Source organism: Caretta caretta, chromosome 1 (genome assembly GCF_965140235.1).
Source record: "Caretta caretta isolate rCarCar2 chromosome 1, rCarCar1.hap1, whole genome shotgun sequence".
Classification (NCBI taxonomy): Eukaryota; Metazoa; Chordata; order Testudines; family Cheloniidae; genus Caretta; species Caretta caretta.
This window is the reverse complement of record NC_134206.1, coordinates 32652139-32669046: the sequence shown is the minus strand read 5'-3', so window position 1 is coordinate 32669046 and position 16908 is coordinate 32652139. Positions and strand designations below refer to the sequence as shown.

Here is a 16908-nt window from a genome sequence, read left to right as displayed (position 1 = left end):
GGAATTAAATAGTTGTGTACTGTAGCTGACCCTGATCCTGCCTTGCAATTCACTGGTGTAGACAGACCCCAGCCAGTTGTGCAGAGGCCCATTGTCAGTTAGGTCATCTGGAGTAGGAGCTGTTCTTTGCTATTTATTACTCTCTTCTTCTTCTGGTGTACAATTTTTTCAGTCTTTGTTACTTTCTGACTGGGGCAGTCTGTCCCACATTGGCCCACTAAAACTGTAGGATGGAATTGTGGATCATAGACTCACATAAAATAAATGAGAGGTGGAAGGTCAGGAAAAGAATTATGAATCCAGTGTGTGTATGAAAGGGCTTTATCTTAGTAATGTGTTGTGATTTAAATATTTGAGAGTTTTTCCTGGGGGCGGTTAGTGTTCATAGAAGTGTATCGTGTACACAAAGTAATTCAGATAAACTGAACACAAAAGTCTGTTCATTCCCTTGTTTTATACACATCCTTTCACTGTCATCAAAATTCTGTGACTGTGGAGCACTTATGATGACTACATAAGTGCCATCTGCAAAATATGCTGCCATAAAAAGGGCAAGAGAAATTAAATTTAAAAAGTTAAAATAATGTTTTTGTCAAACGATTAAACTGAAAACTAAAAGTTCTATTATGTTTTTAATTCACTCTGCTGTACACAAAGGTTTATAGTTTTCAGAATGCTAAAATTCTTGAGACCAGGATCAAGTAAGAGTCTTAGTTCCTTTTTTATGACAGTTTCTGCTTATCCAAGAATCTTAATAATGCTTTAATTTGCTTTTCCGCTTTATTTAATTCAATTTAACCATCAAAGTTAATGCTATGTTAACTCACATTAGCAGAGTTCTTATTTCAGTTTATTCTCTCCTTCCTTTCATAGAATCATAGAATATCAGGGTTGGAAGGGACCTCAGGAGGTCATCTAGTCCAACCCCCTGCTTCAAGCAGGACCAATCCCCAACTAAATCATCCCAGTCAGGGCTTTGTCAAGGGCTTTGACCTTAAAAACTTCTAAGGAAGGAGATTCCACCACCACTCTAGGTAACTCATTCCAGTGTTTCACCACCGTCATAGTGAAAAAGTTTTTCCTAATATCCAACCTAAACCTCCCCCACTGCAACTTAAGACCATTACTCCTCATTCTGTCATCTGCTACCGCTGAGAACAGTCTAGATCCATCCTCTTTGGAACCCCCTTTCAGGTAGTTGAAAGCAGCTGTCAAATCCCCCCTCATTCTTCTCTTCCGCAGACTAAACAATCCCAGTTCCCCTCTCCTCATAAGTCATGTGTTCCAGTCCCCTAATAATTTTTGTTGCCCTCCGCTGGACATTTTCCAATTTTTCCACATCCCTCTTGTAGTGTGGGGCCCAAAACTGGACACAGTACTCCAGATGAGGCCTCACCAATGTCAAATAGAGGGGAATGATCACGGCCCTCGATCTGCTGGCAATGCCCCTACTTATACAGGCCAAAATGCCATTGGCCTTCTTGGCAACAAGGGCACACTGTTGACTCATATCCAGCTTCTCGTCCACTGTAACCCCTAGGTCTTTTTCTGCAGAACTGCTGCCGAGCCATTCTGTCCCTAGTCTGTAGCGGTGCATGGGGTTCTTCCTTCCTAAGTGCAGGACTCTGCACTTGTCCTTGTTGAACCTCAGCAGATTTCTTTTGGCCCAATCCTCTAATTTGTCTAGGTTCCTCTGTATCCTATCCCTACCCTCCAGCGTATCTACCTCTCCTCCCAGTTTAGTGTCATCTGCAAACTTGCTGAGGGTGCAATCCACGTTAATGAAGATATTGAACAAAACCGGCCCCAGGACCGACCCGTGGGGCACTCCACTTGATACCAGCTGCTAACTAGACATGGAGCCATTGATCACTACCCGTTGAGCCTGACAATCTATCCAGCTTTCTATCCACCTTATCTTCCATTTATCCAGCCCATACTTCTTTAACTTACTGGCAAGAATACTGGGGGAGACCATGTGAAAAGCTTTGCTAAAGTTAAGGAACAACACGTCCACTGCTTTCCCCTCATCCACAGAGCCAGTTATCTCGTCATAGAAGGCAATTAGATTAGTCAGGCATGACTTGCCCTTGGTGAATCCATGCTGACTGTTCCTGATCACTTTTCTCTCCTCTAGGTGCTTCAGAATTGATTCCTTGAGGACCTGCTCCTTGATTTTTCAAGGGACTGAGGTGAGGCTGACTGGCCTATAGTTCCCCAGATCCTCCTTCTTCCCTTTTTTTAAAGAAGGGCACTACATTAGCCTTTTTCCAGTCATCTGGGACCTCCCCCGATCACCATGAGTTTTCAAAGATAATGGCCAATGGCTCTGCAATGACATCCGCCAGCTCCTTTAGCACTCTCGGATGCAGCGCATCCGGCCCCATGGACTTGTGCTCGTCAAGCTTTTCTAAATAGTCCCGAACCACTTCTTTCTTCACAGAGGGCTGGTCACCTCCTCCCCATGCTGTGCTGCCCTGTGCAGCAGTCTGGGAGCTGACCTTGTTCATGAAGACAGAGGCAAAAAAAGCATTGAGTACATTAGCTTTTTCCACATCCTCTGTCACTAGGTTGCCTCCCTCATTCAGTAAGGGGCCCACCCTTTCCTTGACTTTCTTCTTGTTGCTAGCATACCTGAAGAAACCCTTCTTGTTACTCTTAACATCTCTTGCTAGCTACAACTCCAGGTGTGATTTGGCCTTCCTGATTTCACTCCTGCATGCCCGAGCAATATTTTTTTCTCTTCCCTGGTCATTTGTCCAATCTTCCACTTCTTGTAAGCTTCTCTATATAATGCAGATATTATGCTTTAATTCTTGTGCAAAATTTCATGTTAGACACTATTATTTTTTTAATTAACTAACTAAACAATATTCTTATTCTGAAGTTTTGTTACCTCTACCCTGTTTAGTTGATACTATTACAAATGAGACAAACTCTGGAATACTTAATCATTTAACCCAAAGAACAGCTCCTGTTTAGTGCATTTGGAGACTTAGAGATATTTAATAGATTGTTGTACACTTAACTCACTTTATTTTGGCTAGTGAAAATGAAGGCACTTGCAGCAGCATTTGAGAAAGAGTATGGAGCAACAGAGGAGAGTGTAAAGCTAGATAGTTGAAAAGGGAAGTAGAGAGAGAGACAAAGTCTATGAAACAAGTTGAAGCAAGTCTAGGGTGAGTTTAAAAAACAAAGATTGAAATTTTAATTGTATCCTGAAATGAATGAAAAGCAATAAAATTGTGTGGGGTGTGTAAAAGTGATAAGGAGGGGAATAATATTCTGTTTATGCCGTTGTCTGGAGAGCTGGGATTTGGGGATGTATAGAGAAAGGAGTTGTGATAGTCAAGACAGCAAGTGGAGATGAAAGTTTCAAGACATTGGAGATCTGAGAAGGGAAGGAGAGTGCAAAGTCAAGGATGATGCCAAAGTTGTGGACGTTAGCGGCAAACTGGCTGTTGGAGCCAGGGAGGGAAAGAGAGAAGTGGTTGCTTGAGAATTTTTCTCTCACTCTAGAGAAAACATTCTATTCTTTTTTTTTTTTTGGACATTTAGATTAAAAGTTGAGACAGAAATGAAAAGTTTATTGTAGAATTAACCCATGAAGGCTTCACAGGAAGTGGCAGTCAGGGATCAAAGAATACAAAGAATACAGTCTCTTTGTGGCCTCACTGAAAAATTGCAGGATTGTTCCTTACAGTACATTTTCTTCTATTTTATTCAGTCTAGGTTTTGATATCTAAAAATACTGGGCTTCCATCATTTCCCTTAGTAAATGTTTCTACTGCCAAATACATCTCCATGTTGGAATTTCCTGATATTCAGTTTGCATCTTCCTACTGTAATACAAATAATTAATAATTACAGAGGATAAACACAGTCAAACCAAATAAATAAAAACATAGGGAAGTCCAATATTTGACATGCTGCAAATAAAATCTACTCAAGTAAATATTTTAGTATGCTCACTAATAGTTTCTACAAGCTTTCCAGGTGGTTCATCCCCTAATTTTGAATTAACCAACCCTCCAGGATTGCCCTGGAGTCTCCAGGAATTAAAAATTAATCTTTCATTAAAGATTATGTCACGTGATTAAACCTCCAGGATTATGTTCATCCAAAATTGGCAACCCTAACCAAATACCTTGCATATTTTTCCTTTCCTACTCACACGTTCTGTCCTTCAGTGAGATGCTGGAATTTAAATATAAAGGTCAAACAACTAATGACATTTCTCAGTGTCTAGTTTCACTTAACTGTAGAAACACAAATATTAGTGTGAGATAATGATTAGGCATTTGTATTTCAGATTAATCTGTGTCAGTGAAATCGATTTATGTTCTTCAGATAGACATAAAGTTAGACAAAATAGAACATAACCATGTTACTTAACATTTTAAAAGGTAATATTCAGGTGTGTCTGGTAGTAGTCATCTGTGTCAATTATATAAGTCACTTATTTTAGACTCAGTTATATCAAATGCTCATTGATTTTTTTGGTACATTAATTATAGTAATTTATTGAAATTACCTGTAAAAATCCTGACTCAGGAGATTATAGAACATATTAAACATGTTAAAGCAGAGTCTGAAATTTTTCCAGAGTGGACGCAATAGAATCTGAAATTAATGGGTCAGACTTAAGGGAACTGGATGTTAGTGGAGTGCAGAAATCAGATGGTGGCTAGTAGGAGGCTTCTCTGAAGTTCGCTGTGTTGATGCATCCATATAGAGTTGATATTAAGTTAGGAAGGACGAGTGCTATTCAGTCTTAGAAGGCGACTGCTGCTTGTTCTACGGTCTTGAAGATAAGGAAAGAAAAGTTTTAAGTCTGATATTAGGAAAATGATATGAATAGTAAGAGCCAAATTGGTGGGCAGCTCTAAATGATATGATAAAAATAACAGTCAGTCTACATTAGCACTAGAACTAGAGGAAATTTCCCTAAAATAATCAGTGTAGACAAGAGCAAAGTGACTGTCCAATGAGTAAAATAGTACTGTGTGTAATTTGAATAATCTTAGTCTAGCACCTTGCTTTTGTTCAGTTAATCCTTCTTCAGTTATTCCTTGTCTTCTCACTGGCAAATGTAGGTCATTTATTTATTTTTTTATTTTCATTTATTATACAAGAAAGAAATGCCTATCCTGTGGTCTGGATACTTTTACCATACATGAATACAACATTTTCTGAAATCAGAAGCCTCACTGCATTAGCCTCTTATAAGTGAAGCATAGTCCCAAAGCCCACTGATATTAACACTGAAATCCCAGTGGATCTTTTTTGCCATAGGCGGTCTTTGTTTCTCTATTTTACTATTGAAATTTTGGAGGCATAAGGGAAATATCTAATCAATTATATTGATAAAGCTGATAATAAAGGATTTACCGTTCACAACTAATACCCAATAGTAGTTAATGGATTTTAAATTCTAAATCTACTTAAGCTTGTGAAAATGAAAGACATTCCATATCATAGCTCAGTCAAATGGTTAACCCTTATTGATACCATTGCAATGCAAACCCAACCTCAGTGTCTCCTAGTGGCCTCACATACAGATGGAATAGGAAGGATGGCCAAATAGAACCCTATGGAAGTAACTTCAAGTGAGAAACCGCAGGGCAGATAAGCGGTCTTCAGTAAAATATGTGAAGTATGTGTTTCTGTAGCAGTTTTCTTGGTACATTTCCATTTTAAAAATTAGTTCAACAGTACCATCTTGAAGTTTTAGCATGGTACGTGCAGTAGACCTGCTTCTCCACTCCATTATATCAGTTTTATGCCTGTGCAACTTGATTTACACTGTCATACAATAGCATTGGAACAACTTTTATACTGTGGGTGCTGAAAGCTACTGAACAAAACTGTAAACCCTGTATATAATGGAAACCACTTGAAGCCAGGCGGTGCTGCTGGACGCCCCTCAGAACCCCTAGTTTCAGCACCCCTGCTGTCATAAAATTATTATAAAATGAGAAGAGAATCAGGTCTATTGTATGTAACATGGAGGAGGATTTAGTTACAGTGAACTAAAGCAACTTTACTCCTGAATGAAACCATCCACCCAGGGGTGTATGTGGAGGTTAATGCACTTTAATTTATGTGCATTAACTTCACATCTTTAGTTGATTTGCCTTAACTTTCTTGAGCGTCACCATGTAGCTAAATTCTACTAACTGAGGCTTCTACCTTTTGAATACATAGTTTCTAATTGGAAATTTGGGAGTTAACTATAAGGGATTTTTCCCTATGCTTTTAATAACTAAAAATCACAGAACTGATGTGGTTCAAATGTCCAAAAATAATTACTTTTTGGTTGAGACTCAGCATGGATAATTAGACTGGAAGAGGAATTTTAAAAAGTATAGGCCTGTGATATTACCATCTTCTACTGGCTCTGGTCAGATTACGCAGGGTAAAATAGGTCAGGCCAGAAATTGGATAAGAAACCTCCAAGGAACATTTACTGAAGATGCAGCAAAAAAAAATGTGTTGGTAATTTGGTACATTGCACTCTTCTCTTTTGGTCACAACTGTATCAGTGCTCCAGCTCGCACTACAGTCTTATTTATGAGACATGAAACTGAGGTTTTACTATTTACGGATATAACTTTTTTTTTAAAGTTGTATATGCTGGTATCATGGATACATTTTAAACTTTATTCTGAGTATGTGTACCTAAAATCTACTTACAGCACTCTTGAACATATAAGAAGATAATCTTACAATTATATAGAATTCTGCTCCATAAAGTTTCACAAGATAGCATCAGCTTCAGCATTTTCTTGTTTATCTAAAAGATACAATTTGATGGTTTAAGGAATATGGGCCATGTTGGACATTGTCATAAATATAAAGGGAAGGGTAACCACCTTTCTGGAAACAGTGCTATAAAATCCCTCCTGGCCAGAGGAAAAATCCTTTCACCTGTAAAGGGTTAAGAAGCTAAGGTAACCCCGCTGGCACCTACCCAAACTGGCTATTGAGGGGACAAGATTCTTTCAAATCTGGAGGGGGGGGGAGATTTTTTTCTGTCTGTGTGATACCTTTGCTGGGAACAGATCAAGGATGCAAGCCTCCAACTCCTTTAAAGTTAGTAAGTAATCTAACTAGAAAATGCATTAGGTTTTCTTTGTTTTGGCTTGTTAATTCACTGTGCTGGAGGGAATATGTATTCCTGTTTTTGTGCCTTTTTGTAACTTAAGGTTTTGCCTAGAGGGATTCTCTATGTTTTAAATCTGACTGCCTGTAAGATTATCTTCCATTCTGATCTTACAGAGTTGTTCTCTTATCTTTTTTTTTTTTTTGTTCTTCTAATAAAGTTCTGATTTTGAAGAATCTGACTGGGTTTTTTTGGGTCTTAAAAATCCAAGGAGTTTGTGCTCATCTTGTTTATTCTCAAGCCTCCCCAGGAAAGGGGGTGTAAGGGCTTGGTGGGATATTTTGGGGAAATAGGAACTCCAAGTGGTCCTTCCCTGTTCTTTGTCTAAAACACTTGGTGATGGCAGCATTTTACCTAATCCAAGGGGAAAGACTTTGTGCCTTGTGGAAGTTTTAACCTAAGCTGGTAGAAATAAACTTAGGGGGTCTTTCATGCGGGTCCCCACATCTGTACCCTAGAGTTCAGAGTGGGGAAGGAACCTTGACAGAGACTTATCTTGATTTTCTTGTCTTGGTTTGTTCATATTCAGAAGTAGTTGTTTGTGGTGTTCAAGGGACAGAGGATAAATTGTCATTGGTCAATATCAAGGCATTTGAATAGCTAACGAGAAACATGGCCACAGTCAAAAGTGAGTCTGGAACTATTTTTTTGGTTGAAAGGATGGTGGATGCTTATGTAGGTCTTGGTAGGGACATAAAAAAATAAAAGGCTCCTCAGTGCTCCATAAGGGATACTTCCAGAGGGAAAACTTTTATGTGTGTTCCTACAGATGGCTTACTTATACTTGAGTTTCCTGAAAGTATCAATATTTGAGACAGCAGGCAAACTCTGACATATCACTGCATATAGTATAGGCCCATAAAATCATTCCAACCAATAAAATCATTTCAAAACTAGATACATACTGAGTATGCCCTATTTCTTCTCTTAAAGCCTCTGTAGCATAGAGAAATACTGAGAGGGCTTTCAGAGCTAACTAAGGCAAAGTAGGGGAGAGATCAACTAAATATTGCACAGACTATGAAGGAGAGGGATATGGTTAAAAATAAGCATTCTGCTTCTTGGTCTGTTGCCAGAAATATGAAGCGTTGTTTTGTTGCTCTTTAATGTTTTACTGGGGGAAAAAAGGGAATCGTGGAGCGGATGTGATGGAAGAAGGCAACCGTAACAACGGAGGAAGAGTCCTGTGTAAGTTTGTGTCTCTCACGAACAGAAGTTGGTCCAATAAAAGATATTACCTTACCTACCTTGTCTTTCTAATATCCTGAGACCAACATGGCTACAACAATGCTAAAAAGGGAATGTAAACATTAAAAACAAAAACTAAAAACATTCTATTTTGGATGGTTTGTCAGTAATTCTTGGCATCTTGCCAGAAGAAAATGCCTACTTTCTCACGAAGTAGATACTCATAGTTGTACCTGTTACTGAGAGGACATTTTCAGATTGTCCTTACTGTTCATCTGTAGAACAAGTCTTGCTTAACACATACTTATTTTACCAGAAGTGGGCAAAGAAAGGGGATACAAAAAACAGTAGCTGAATTACATAACGACCATCTCAGACTTGTTTACTACCACTGGCAGTAAATAGCTAAATCAAACTAATACTGCTCTGAAAATAAATACACACATGAAAAGAAACGACGATTGAAACAACATTCGCAGGTCCACACCAGAAAGGAGGAACACAAATTTCACAAGGTTGGATGCTTCCTTGTACTTGATCCATACCTTTTTTGCTCCACATGATTGAGCTGACAATGTCCAACTAACATGTTTTTCTATTGATATTTTGATACTTCCACTTACTTGGAGTCCTGGTTAGAATTAGGAGGTACCGAAACATGGAAGTGGGGGAAATTTAAAAAGTTTTAAACACCAAAAAATAAGTGTGAGGTTAATTTGGATGGATGAGTGAAGGTTGGGATTGATTGTTTTATCCAGTCAGGTTGACCCATCCATAATTAAAATGATTGGCAATACAGTTTCAATCAAATAATCACGGGATAGAATGATAATACTTTAGAGCATAATTTTGAATTTGACTTGAATGAGAGAAGAACTGGGCCATCATTATTATTTGTTGTATTTGACTACAACATTATATCTTGGCAATGGAATGCTAATAAGATGACAGCATTGCTGGAATGTAATTCACATTAAAATATCATCAAGACAACAAGATTCAATTTTAACACACACAAAATAAAGCCTAACATTCAAGTAATTACACAACTCTTTCAGTTTGACTAAAATTCTTTACAGTCCAATTTTAAAACTTTGTTTTTGCTAAGGAAAATCAACTGAAGCAAGAAAGTATCCATAACATCAGGAAGAATACCCAAATCCTAAAAATTGCAAGACCAGAAAAGACAACTTTGTACATGATTCAGTCTGATCCACCTGCTTCTGCCTTGCTTGCACTAGTGGTTCTTGAATCTTTTTGATGCCCAAAGAATTTCCCTTTGGATTCTGTTCCACTCTCCAAATGCATTTACTGTTAAGAACTGATTCATCATACCTAACTAAATTTTTCCTTCCTTAGTGTCCAGCTGTTGCTGTTTGTTCTACCATTTTCAACACTTCGAATGGTTCCTGTCCTTCACTGATTTTCTTTCCATTTAAGGAACACCCCATGTGAACAGAAACTGTTTAAAAAAGGACTTGTCATTTGGATATGATCTTCTTACTCTTCATGCTTCTGTGGGGCTGCTGCAGTCTGCTAGCCTCTTCCTGGTGATGCAACAAGTTTGTGCGTTGTATAATCAGCTTCTGGCAGTTTCTTAAAATAATGTAGCACCCTGTATCACTAAAGCAGGTTATAATTGAGAAGTTTTCTATTATGAATTTTTTGGTATAGACAAGTGGCTGCTCTATGGTAAGAACAGCATTAAAGTCACCAAAAAGGGATTATGGAAAATAAGCAAACAAATCAGTATTGGAATCAATCTGAATCAGGCATGGGATTGTAAAAATCTGTAAAAGTTTTTTCTCATTGAATGTACATTATGGTCAGGGCCTATGTGTTCTGGAACCACAATTTGCAATAGAATTCACCTCTTGACACAGAATTGTGTGCCAGAGTCTGATGTTTCATTTAAAAAAAAAGTTTATAGCCTATATGGTTGAGCTCAGTGGGACTACAGATATATAAAAAGTTCATTGATCCTTAGATTCTAAGATCAGAAGAAATCACTGTGATCATCTAGTTCAGGGATCGGCAACCTTTGGCATGCGGCCCGCCAGGGTAAGCCCCCTGCCTGGCCGGGCCTGTTTGTTTACCTGTAACGTCCACAGGTTTGGCCGATCGCAGCTCCCACCTGCCGCAGTTTGTCGTTCCAGGCCAATGGGGGCTGCGGGAAGTGGCGGCCAGCACATCCCTTGGCCCGTGCCACTTCCCGGAGCCCCCATTGGCCTGGAACGATGAACCGGGGCCAGTGAGAGCTTCAATCGGCCGAAACTGCGGACCCGACAGGTAAACAAACCAGCCCAGCCCATCAGGGGGCTTACCCTTGCGGGCCGCGTGCCAAAGGTTGCCAAACCCTGATCTAGTTTGACTTCATGTATAGCACAGATCATAGAACTTCCCCAAAGTAATTCATAGAGCATATATTTTAGAAAAACATCCCATCTTGATTTAATAATTGTCAGTGATGGCAAATTCAGCACAACCCTTGGTAATTTGTTTTAAATGATTAATTGCTCTCACCATTAAAACTGTATACCTTATTTCTAGTCTGAATGTGTCTAACTTCTAGCCATTGAATTGTGTTATATCTTTCTCTGCTAGATTTTGAAGGGACCAATATTAAATATTCCCTATGTAGGTACTTACAGACTGTAATCAAGTCACCCCATAACTGTTGCTTTGTTGAGCTAAATAAATTGAGCTTATTGAGTCTATCACTCTAAGACAGTCAGCCTCACCTCAGTCCCTGGAAAAATCATGGAGCAGGTCCTCAAAGAATCAATCCTGAAGCACTTGCATGAGAGGAAAGTGATCAGGAACAGCCAGCATGGATTCACCAAGGGAAGGTCATGCCTGACTAATCTAATCGCCTTTTATGATGAGATTACTGGTTCTGTGGATGAAGGGAAAGCAGTGGATGTATTGTTTCTTGACTTTAGCAAAGCTTTTGACACGGTCTCCCACAGTATTCTTGTCAGCAAGTTAAGGAAGTATGGGCTGGATGAATGCACAATAAGGTGGGTAGAAAGCTGGCTAGATTGTCGGGCTCAACGGGTAGTGATCAATGGCTCCATGTCTAGTTGGCAGCCGGTATCAAGTGGAGTGCCCCAAGGGTCGGTCCTGGGGCCGGTTTTGTTCAATATCTTCATAAATGATCTGGAGGATGGTGTGGATTGCACTCTCAGCAAATTTGCGGATGATACTAAACTGGGAGGAGTGGTAGATACGCTGGAGGGGAGGGATAGGATACAGAAGGACCTAGACAAATTGGAGGATTGGGCCAAAAGAAATCTGATGAGGTTCAATAAGGATAAGTGCAGGGTCCTGCACTTAGGACGGAAGAACCCAATGCACAGCTACAGACTAGGGACCGAATGGCTAGGCAGCAGTTCTGTGGAAAAGGACCTAGGGGTGACAGTGGACGAGAAGCTGGATATGAGTCAGCAGTGTGCCCTTGTTGCCAAGAAGGCCAATGGCATTTTGGGATGTATAAGTAGGGGCATAGCGAGCAGATCGAGGGACGTGATCGTTCCCCTCTATTCGACATTGGTGAGGCCTCATCTGGAGTACTGTGTCCAGTTTTGGGCCCCACACTACAAGAAGGATGTGGATAAATTGGAGAGAGTCCAGCGAAGGGCAACAAAAATGATTAGGGGTCTGGAACACATGACTTATGAGGAGAGGCTGAGGGAGCTGGGATTGTTTAGCCTGCAGAAGAGAAGAATGAGGGGGGATTTGATAGCTGCTTTCAACTACCTGAAAGGGGGTTCCAAAGAGGATGGCTCTAGACTGTTCTCAATGGTAGCAGATGACAGAACGAGGAGTAATGGTCTCAAGTTGCAGTGGGGGAGGTTTAGATTGGATATTAGGAAAAACTTTTTCACTAAGAGGGTGGTGAAACACTGGAATGCGTTACCTAGGGAGGTGGTAGAATCTCCTTCCTTAGAGGTTTTTAAGGTCAGGCTTGACAAAGCCCTGGCTGGGATGATTTAACTGGGAATTGGTCCTGCTTCAAGCGGAGGTTGGACTAGATGACCTTCTGGGGTCCCTTCCAACTCTGATATTCTATGATTCTATGTTTTCTAATCCTTTAATCATTCCTGTGATTCTTCTGTGAACCCTGTCCAATTTATCAACATCCTTCTTAAACTGTGGGCACCAGAACTGGACACAGTATCCCAAGAATGATTGATACCATTTTGGACCTGTACCACTCCTTTCCCTGATTAAAAAAAAGTTTAATAAACTTGTTTATATGTCAAATGCTGTATTTTCTTGGAATAACTAACAGACAAAGGTAGAAGAGTGAACGTTGGACAGTGGTTCAGGTACCAGCCTGGGATTTATGAGACCTGGGTTCAATTTCTCCTATGATAGATACTTCTAATGTGAATTTGGGTAAGTCATTTAGCCTCTCTGGCCCAGATTAAACGGTATTTAAGGGTTGCAGTACTCAGCATTGCGATGTCTAGCTGATTTATGAATCTAAATCTCATTTTCACAGGTATTTAGGCACTTAGGAGCCAAAATCTCATTGGCAGTTGAAGAGATTTAAGTGCCCAAATCCTTTTTGAAAATGAGATTTAGGCACCTGAATCAGTTAGGCATTGCAACAATGAGCACAGCAATGCCTAAATACCTTTCAAAATCTGGCATCTGGGCCTTAGTTTGCCATCTGTAAAATTGAGGTAATAGTACCTTCTTACCTTACAGTGGTGTTGCTAGCATAAAAATAAATTAAAGATTGTGAGATGCTCAGATACTGTGGCAATGGTGGCCATACAAGTATGTTAGGTCGATAAATAGAAGTACATATACATTTCTTTTGTGTGTATTCCCTTTAGATGTCACTGTTACATGTTTTTCTCAAAAAAAATAATTTCTACTATTTCATAACTTTTATAGAAGACATGAGCATATTTTTTGTTTTGCCAGTATTGTGCATTAAGCCTGCCAATATATAATGGGTTTGGTCAGTGCTTAGTTTATAATGAAAGAGATGCTGGGGCTCGAGCAATTTTATTTACTTTCAAGCCCTGGCACAAATTAAGTACTGGGTTTGGTGTTCCTATCTGCTGTAAAATGTGGAGGATAACAAATAGAATTGAAAAAGGAATAGACATTTTCCAAGATCAGTGAAAAGGGCTGCAGGGCAAATGTAGCATTCTAACCGGGCCCACTCCTGGGATGCTGAGTGCCCCAGCTTCTGTGGCCTGAAGCAGGAGTTGAGGATACTCATCCCCTTGCAGGAGGTGCCCGACCCCTCAAAGGAAAGCACCCTCAGTTACCCCAGGAAAAGGAGAAACAATGTTTTACAAGGAGGGAAATAAGATCCGAGAAAAGACCCAGAAATGGAGAAATCCCAGATTCGGTACTGTTACCTGATTTATGTATGAAATGTCGATTGTACAGTAACGTGAACAGTATATACTGGCCGTGCCCTATTTTGGAACTATAGAAGACTGGTGAACCATAAAGAAGCCAAAACAATTACTATAATAAAACTAAAGGAGTACTTGTGGCACCTTAGAGACTAACCAATTTATTTGAGCATGAGCTTTCGTGAGCTACAGCTCACTTCATCGGATGCATACCGTGGAAACTGCAGCAGACTTTATATATACACAGAGAATATGAAATAATACCTCCTCCCACCCCACTGTCCTGCTGGTAATAGCTTATCTAAAGTGATCATCAAGTGGGCCATTTCCAGCACAAATCCAGGTTTTCTCACCCTCCACCCCCCAACACAAATTCACTCTCCTGCTGGTGCTAGCCCATCCAAAGTGACAACTCTTTACATAATCAAGTCGGGCTATTTCCTGCACAAATCCAGGTTTTCTCACATCCCCCCAACCCCCATACACACACAAACTCACTCTCCTGCTGGTAATAGCTCATCCAAACTGACCGCTCTCCAAGTTTAAATCCAAGTTAAACCAGAACATCTGGGGGGGGGGGTAGGAAAAAACAAGAGGAAACAGGCTACCTTGCCTCCTTGTTTCCTCTTGTTTTTTCCTCCCCCCCCCCCCCAGATGTTCTGGTTTAACTTGGATTTAAACTTGGAGAGTGGTCAGTTTGGATGAGCTATTACCAGCAGGAGAGTGAGTTTGTATGTGTATGGGGGTGGGGGGGATGTGAGAAAACCTGGATTTGTGCAGGAAATAACCCGACTTGATTATGTAAAGAGTTGTCACTTTGGATGGGCTAGCACCAGCAGGAGAGTGAATTTGTGTGGGGGGGTGGAGGGTGAGAAAACCTGGATTTGTGCTGGAAATGGCCCACCTGATGATCACTTTAGATAAGCTATTACCAGCAGGACAGTGGGGTGGGAGGAGGTATTGTTTCATATTCTCTGTGTATATATAAAGTCTGCTGCAGTTTCCACGGTATGCATCCGATGAAGTGAGCTGTAGCTCACGAAAGCTCATGCTCAAATAAATTGGTTAGTCTCTAAGGTGCCACAAGTACTCCTTTTCTTTTTGCAAATACAGACTAACACGGCTGTTACTCTGAAACCTATAATAAAACTGTGTCAGATGGTAATATCTGAAAGATAACGTTAAAAAAATCTCTAGTGATTCTTGTAATGGGACAGTCAGCCTTTGGTTTGAAGCCTTTTTAATTTTTGGCTCACCATACATTGGATCAGAGAGAGAGACGTGACACAATCAGAAACTTTGTGTTAATTCTGGATTTTTCTTGTTTACAGGACAGCATAATTATTTATGTGCTGGAAGGAATGACTGCATAGTTGATAAGATTCGTAGGAAGAACTGTCCAGCATGTCGCTTGAGGAAGTGCTGTCAAGCTGGCATGGTCCTTGGAGGTAAGATTCTTGTAAAGCCTGGATTCAGAAAAATAACCAATCAGGAACTTTACTGCAATCCATTTAGTGTAAATATTACTACTTTGGAACTTCAATGACTTAAATAAAGGACATTAAGTTAAGGAAAATATATTTCTAGAGGGATAATTTGTCTGGGTATTTTAAATAGTTTTAAACTCATTTTAAATTCTTCTGAATAAAAACACCTTCAAATGAATTCTCTTTCTGGAGCAAAGTTTGTCTTGTATTGCATATACATAGGTGGCTCACTAACATGGACTGATCTTGCAGGCTTTTATTTGTTTTTATTTTATTTTTTTGGAGTTGGAGAACTTGTTTTAGGAATTAAGTGGGAGTTGAAAATAAAGTAGTTCACTCTCTGTGTCTCTATCCACCTTTCGTCTGGGTGGATGGCAGCAGCATTCTGTCCTTCTGCTTTAGTGAGTAGGGAGAGGGCTTGTTAGCTCTGGCCCTACATAAACTGGATACTGAGAGCTGAGAACTCCAGTCTGCCCTGGTATATAGTAATAAAACAGAGAGGTTGGTATAGACAGCATTCTGCTTTTTCTGGGTAACTGCAAGCAAAGCCAGTGGAAAGCTGAACACTGCTTCAGCAGACCCACAGCCTGGGAGCCACTGCCTTATAGGGAGACAGTCCAGTCACACGGTAAGTTTTGGAGTGCTTACATGCAGAAAGGACAGATACATATCCCTGTATTTTTCAAACTGCTGATGTAGCATTTTAGACGGTAACTCCCATTAACCGTGCACAGCTTTTGAAAATGTATGGCTAAGATGATAAGAAAAGAGCTATTCGAGGATGGTAGAATGGAGAAAAATGGATAAACCTGAATAATAGAAGAGAATTAAAACAATAATTTTAAAAATACAAAGAAAGAAGAGACAGAATAAACTAGTATGTCTTGAATGGCATTCATTTAGAGCTGTAGAACCTATTAGATTTTTTTTTAACTAACTTGTTTCAGCTGGAAAAAAATCAAGATTACACTGTGGGTGGTAGATATTTAGGGCATAGGGCTCCATGTGTCACCTTTACATCTGCACATGAAGGGGAGAAGGAGCTTGTACCCACATATGGGGCTTGGGATTAGGGGTATGGAAGGGAAATTGCCATTTACAGTATGCTTCCCTATCTCCAATTCCCACTGAAGACCCTCTGGGGTTTAGGCTTTGCAAAGTTGGGTGGATAGGGGTGGAGAAACTGGCTGGGTTCTTCGGGATTCTGCATCTACTCTGTAAACAAACACCACACAAAAAAAAAGCTAAAATATCCAGATGGACTAAGACACTGTTTCCTCTTGGTTTCCTCTTTAAAAATTGGATGTTTGTCTCCTCCCTTTAGGGGAGCTCAGGAGCAGTGGCCACAAAGAACTGAGCTGTTCAAGAATCAGTGTGAGTTTGGCAGTACAGTGGGGGTAAAAAATATCCATGCCAAAATCTCTTGCCTCCTGTGAATACCCTGGAATCCACACTTTACAGTGGGAAACACCCAGCTTCTTCCACAGGTGTGGATATCACCCAGACACTTTTGCATTTAGTAAAGAGGGACTATTCATATGCATAAAGTTAAGTACATGTTTATGAGTTTGCAGGCTGTGGGGTCTAAGGGCTTCTCTACATATGAAGTTACTCAGGAATAACTCCATGTGTGGACATTCTTATGCTGGAACAAGAGTGCCATGTTCCTGTTTAACTTAACTTT

The 16908-nt window shown here is 40.1% G+C and overlaps 1 protein-coding gene across 2 annotated transcripts in view; it reads left to right on the top strand.

The window, feature by feature from the left end:
* The window catches only part of PGR (progesterone receptor), a 56040-nt gene that overhangs the window by 12628 nt on the left and 26504 nt on the right, over window positions 1-16908 (top strand). For both annotated transcript variants that reach the window (XM_048843656.2, XM_048843646.2), the window contains exon 3: window positions 15069-15185. In XM_048843656.2, the coding sequence (XP_048699613.2) occupies window positions 15069-15185 (117 nt within the window). The remainder of the gene's footprint in view (window positions 1-15068; window positions 15186-16908) is intronic.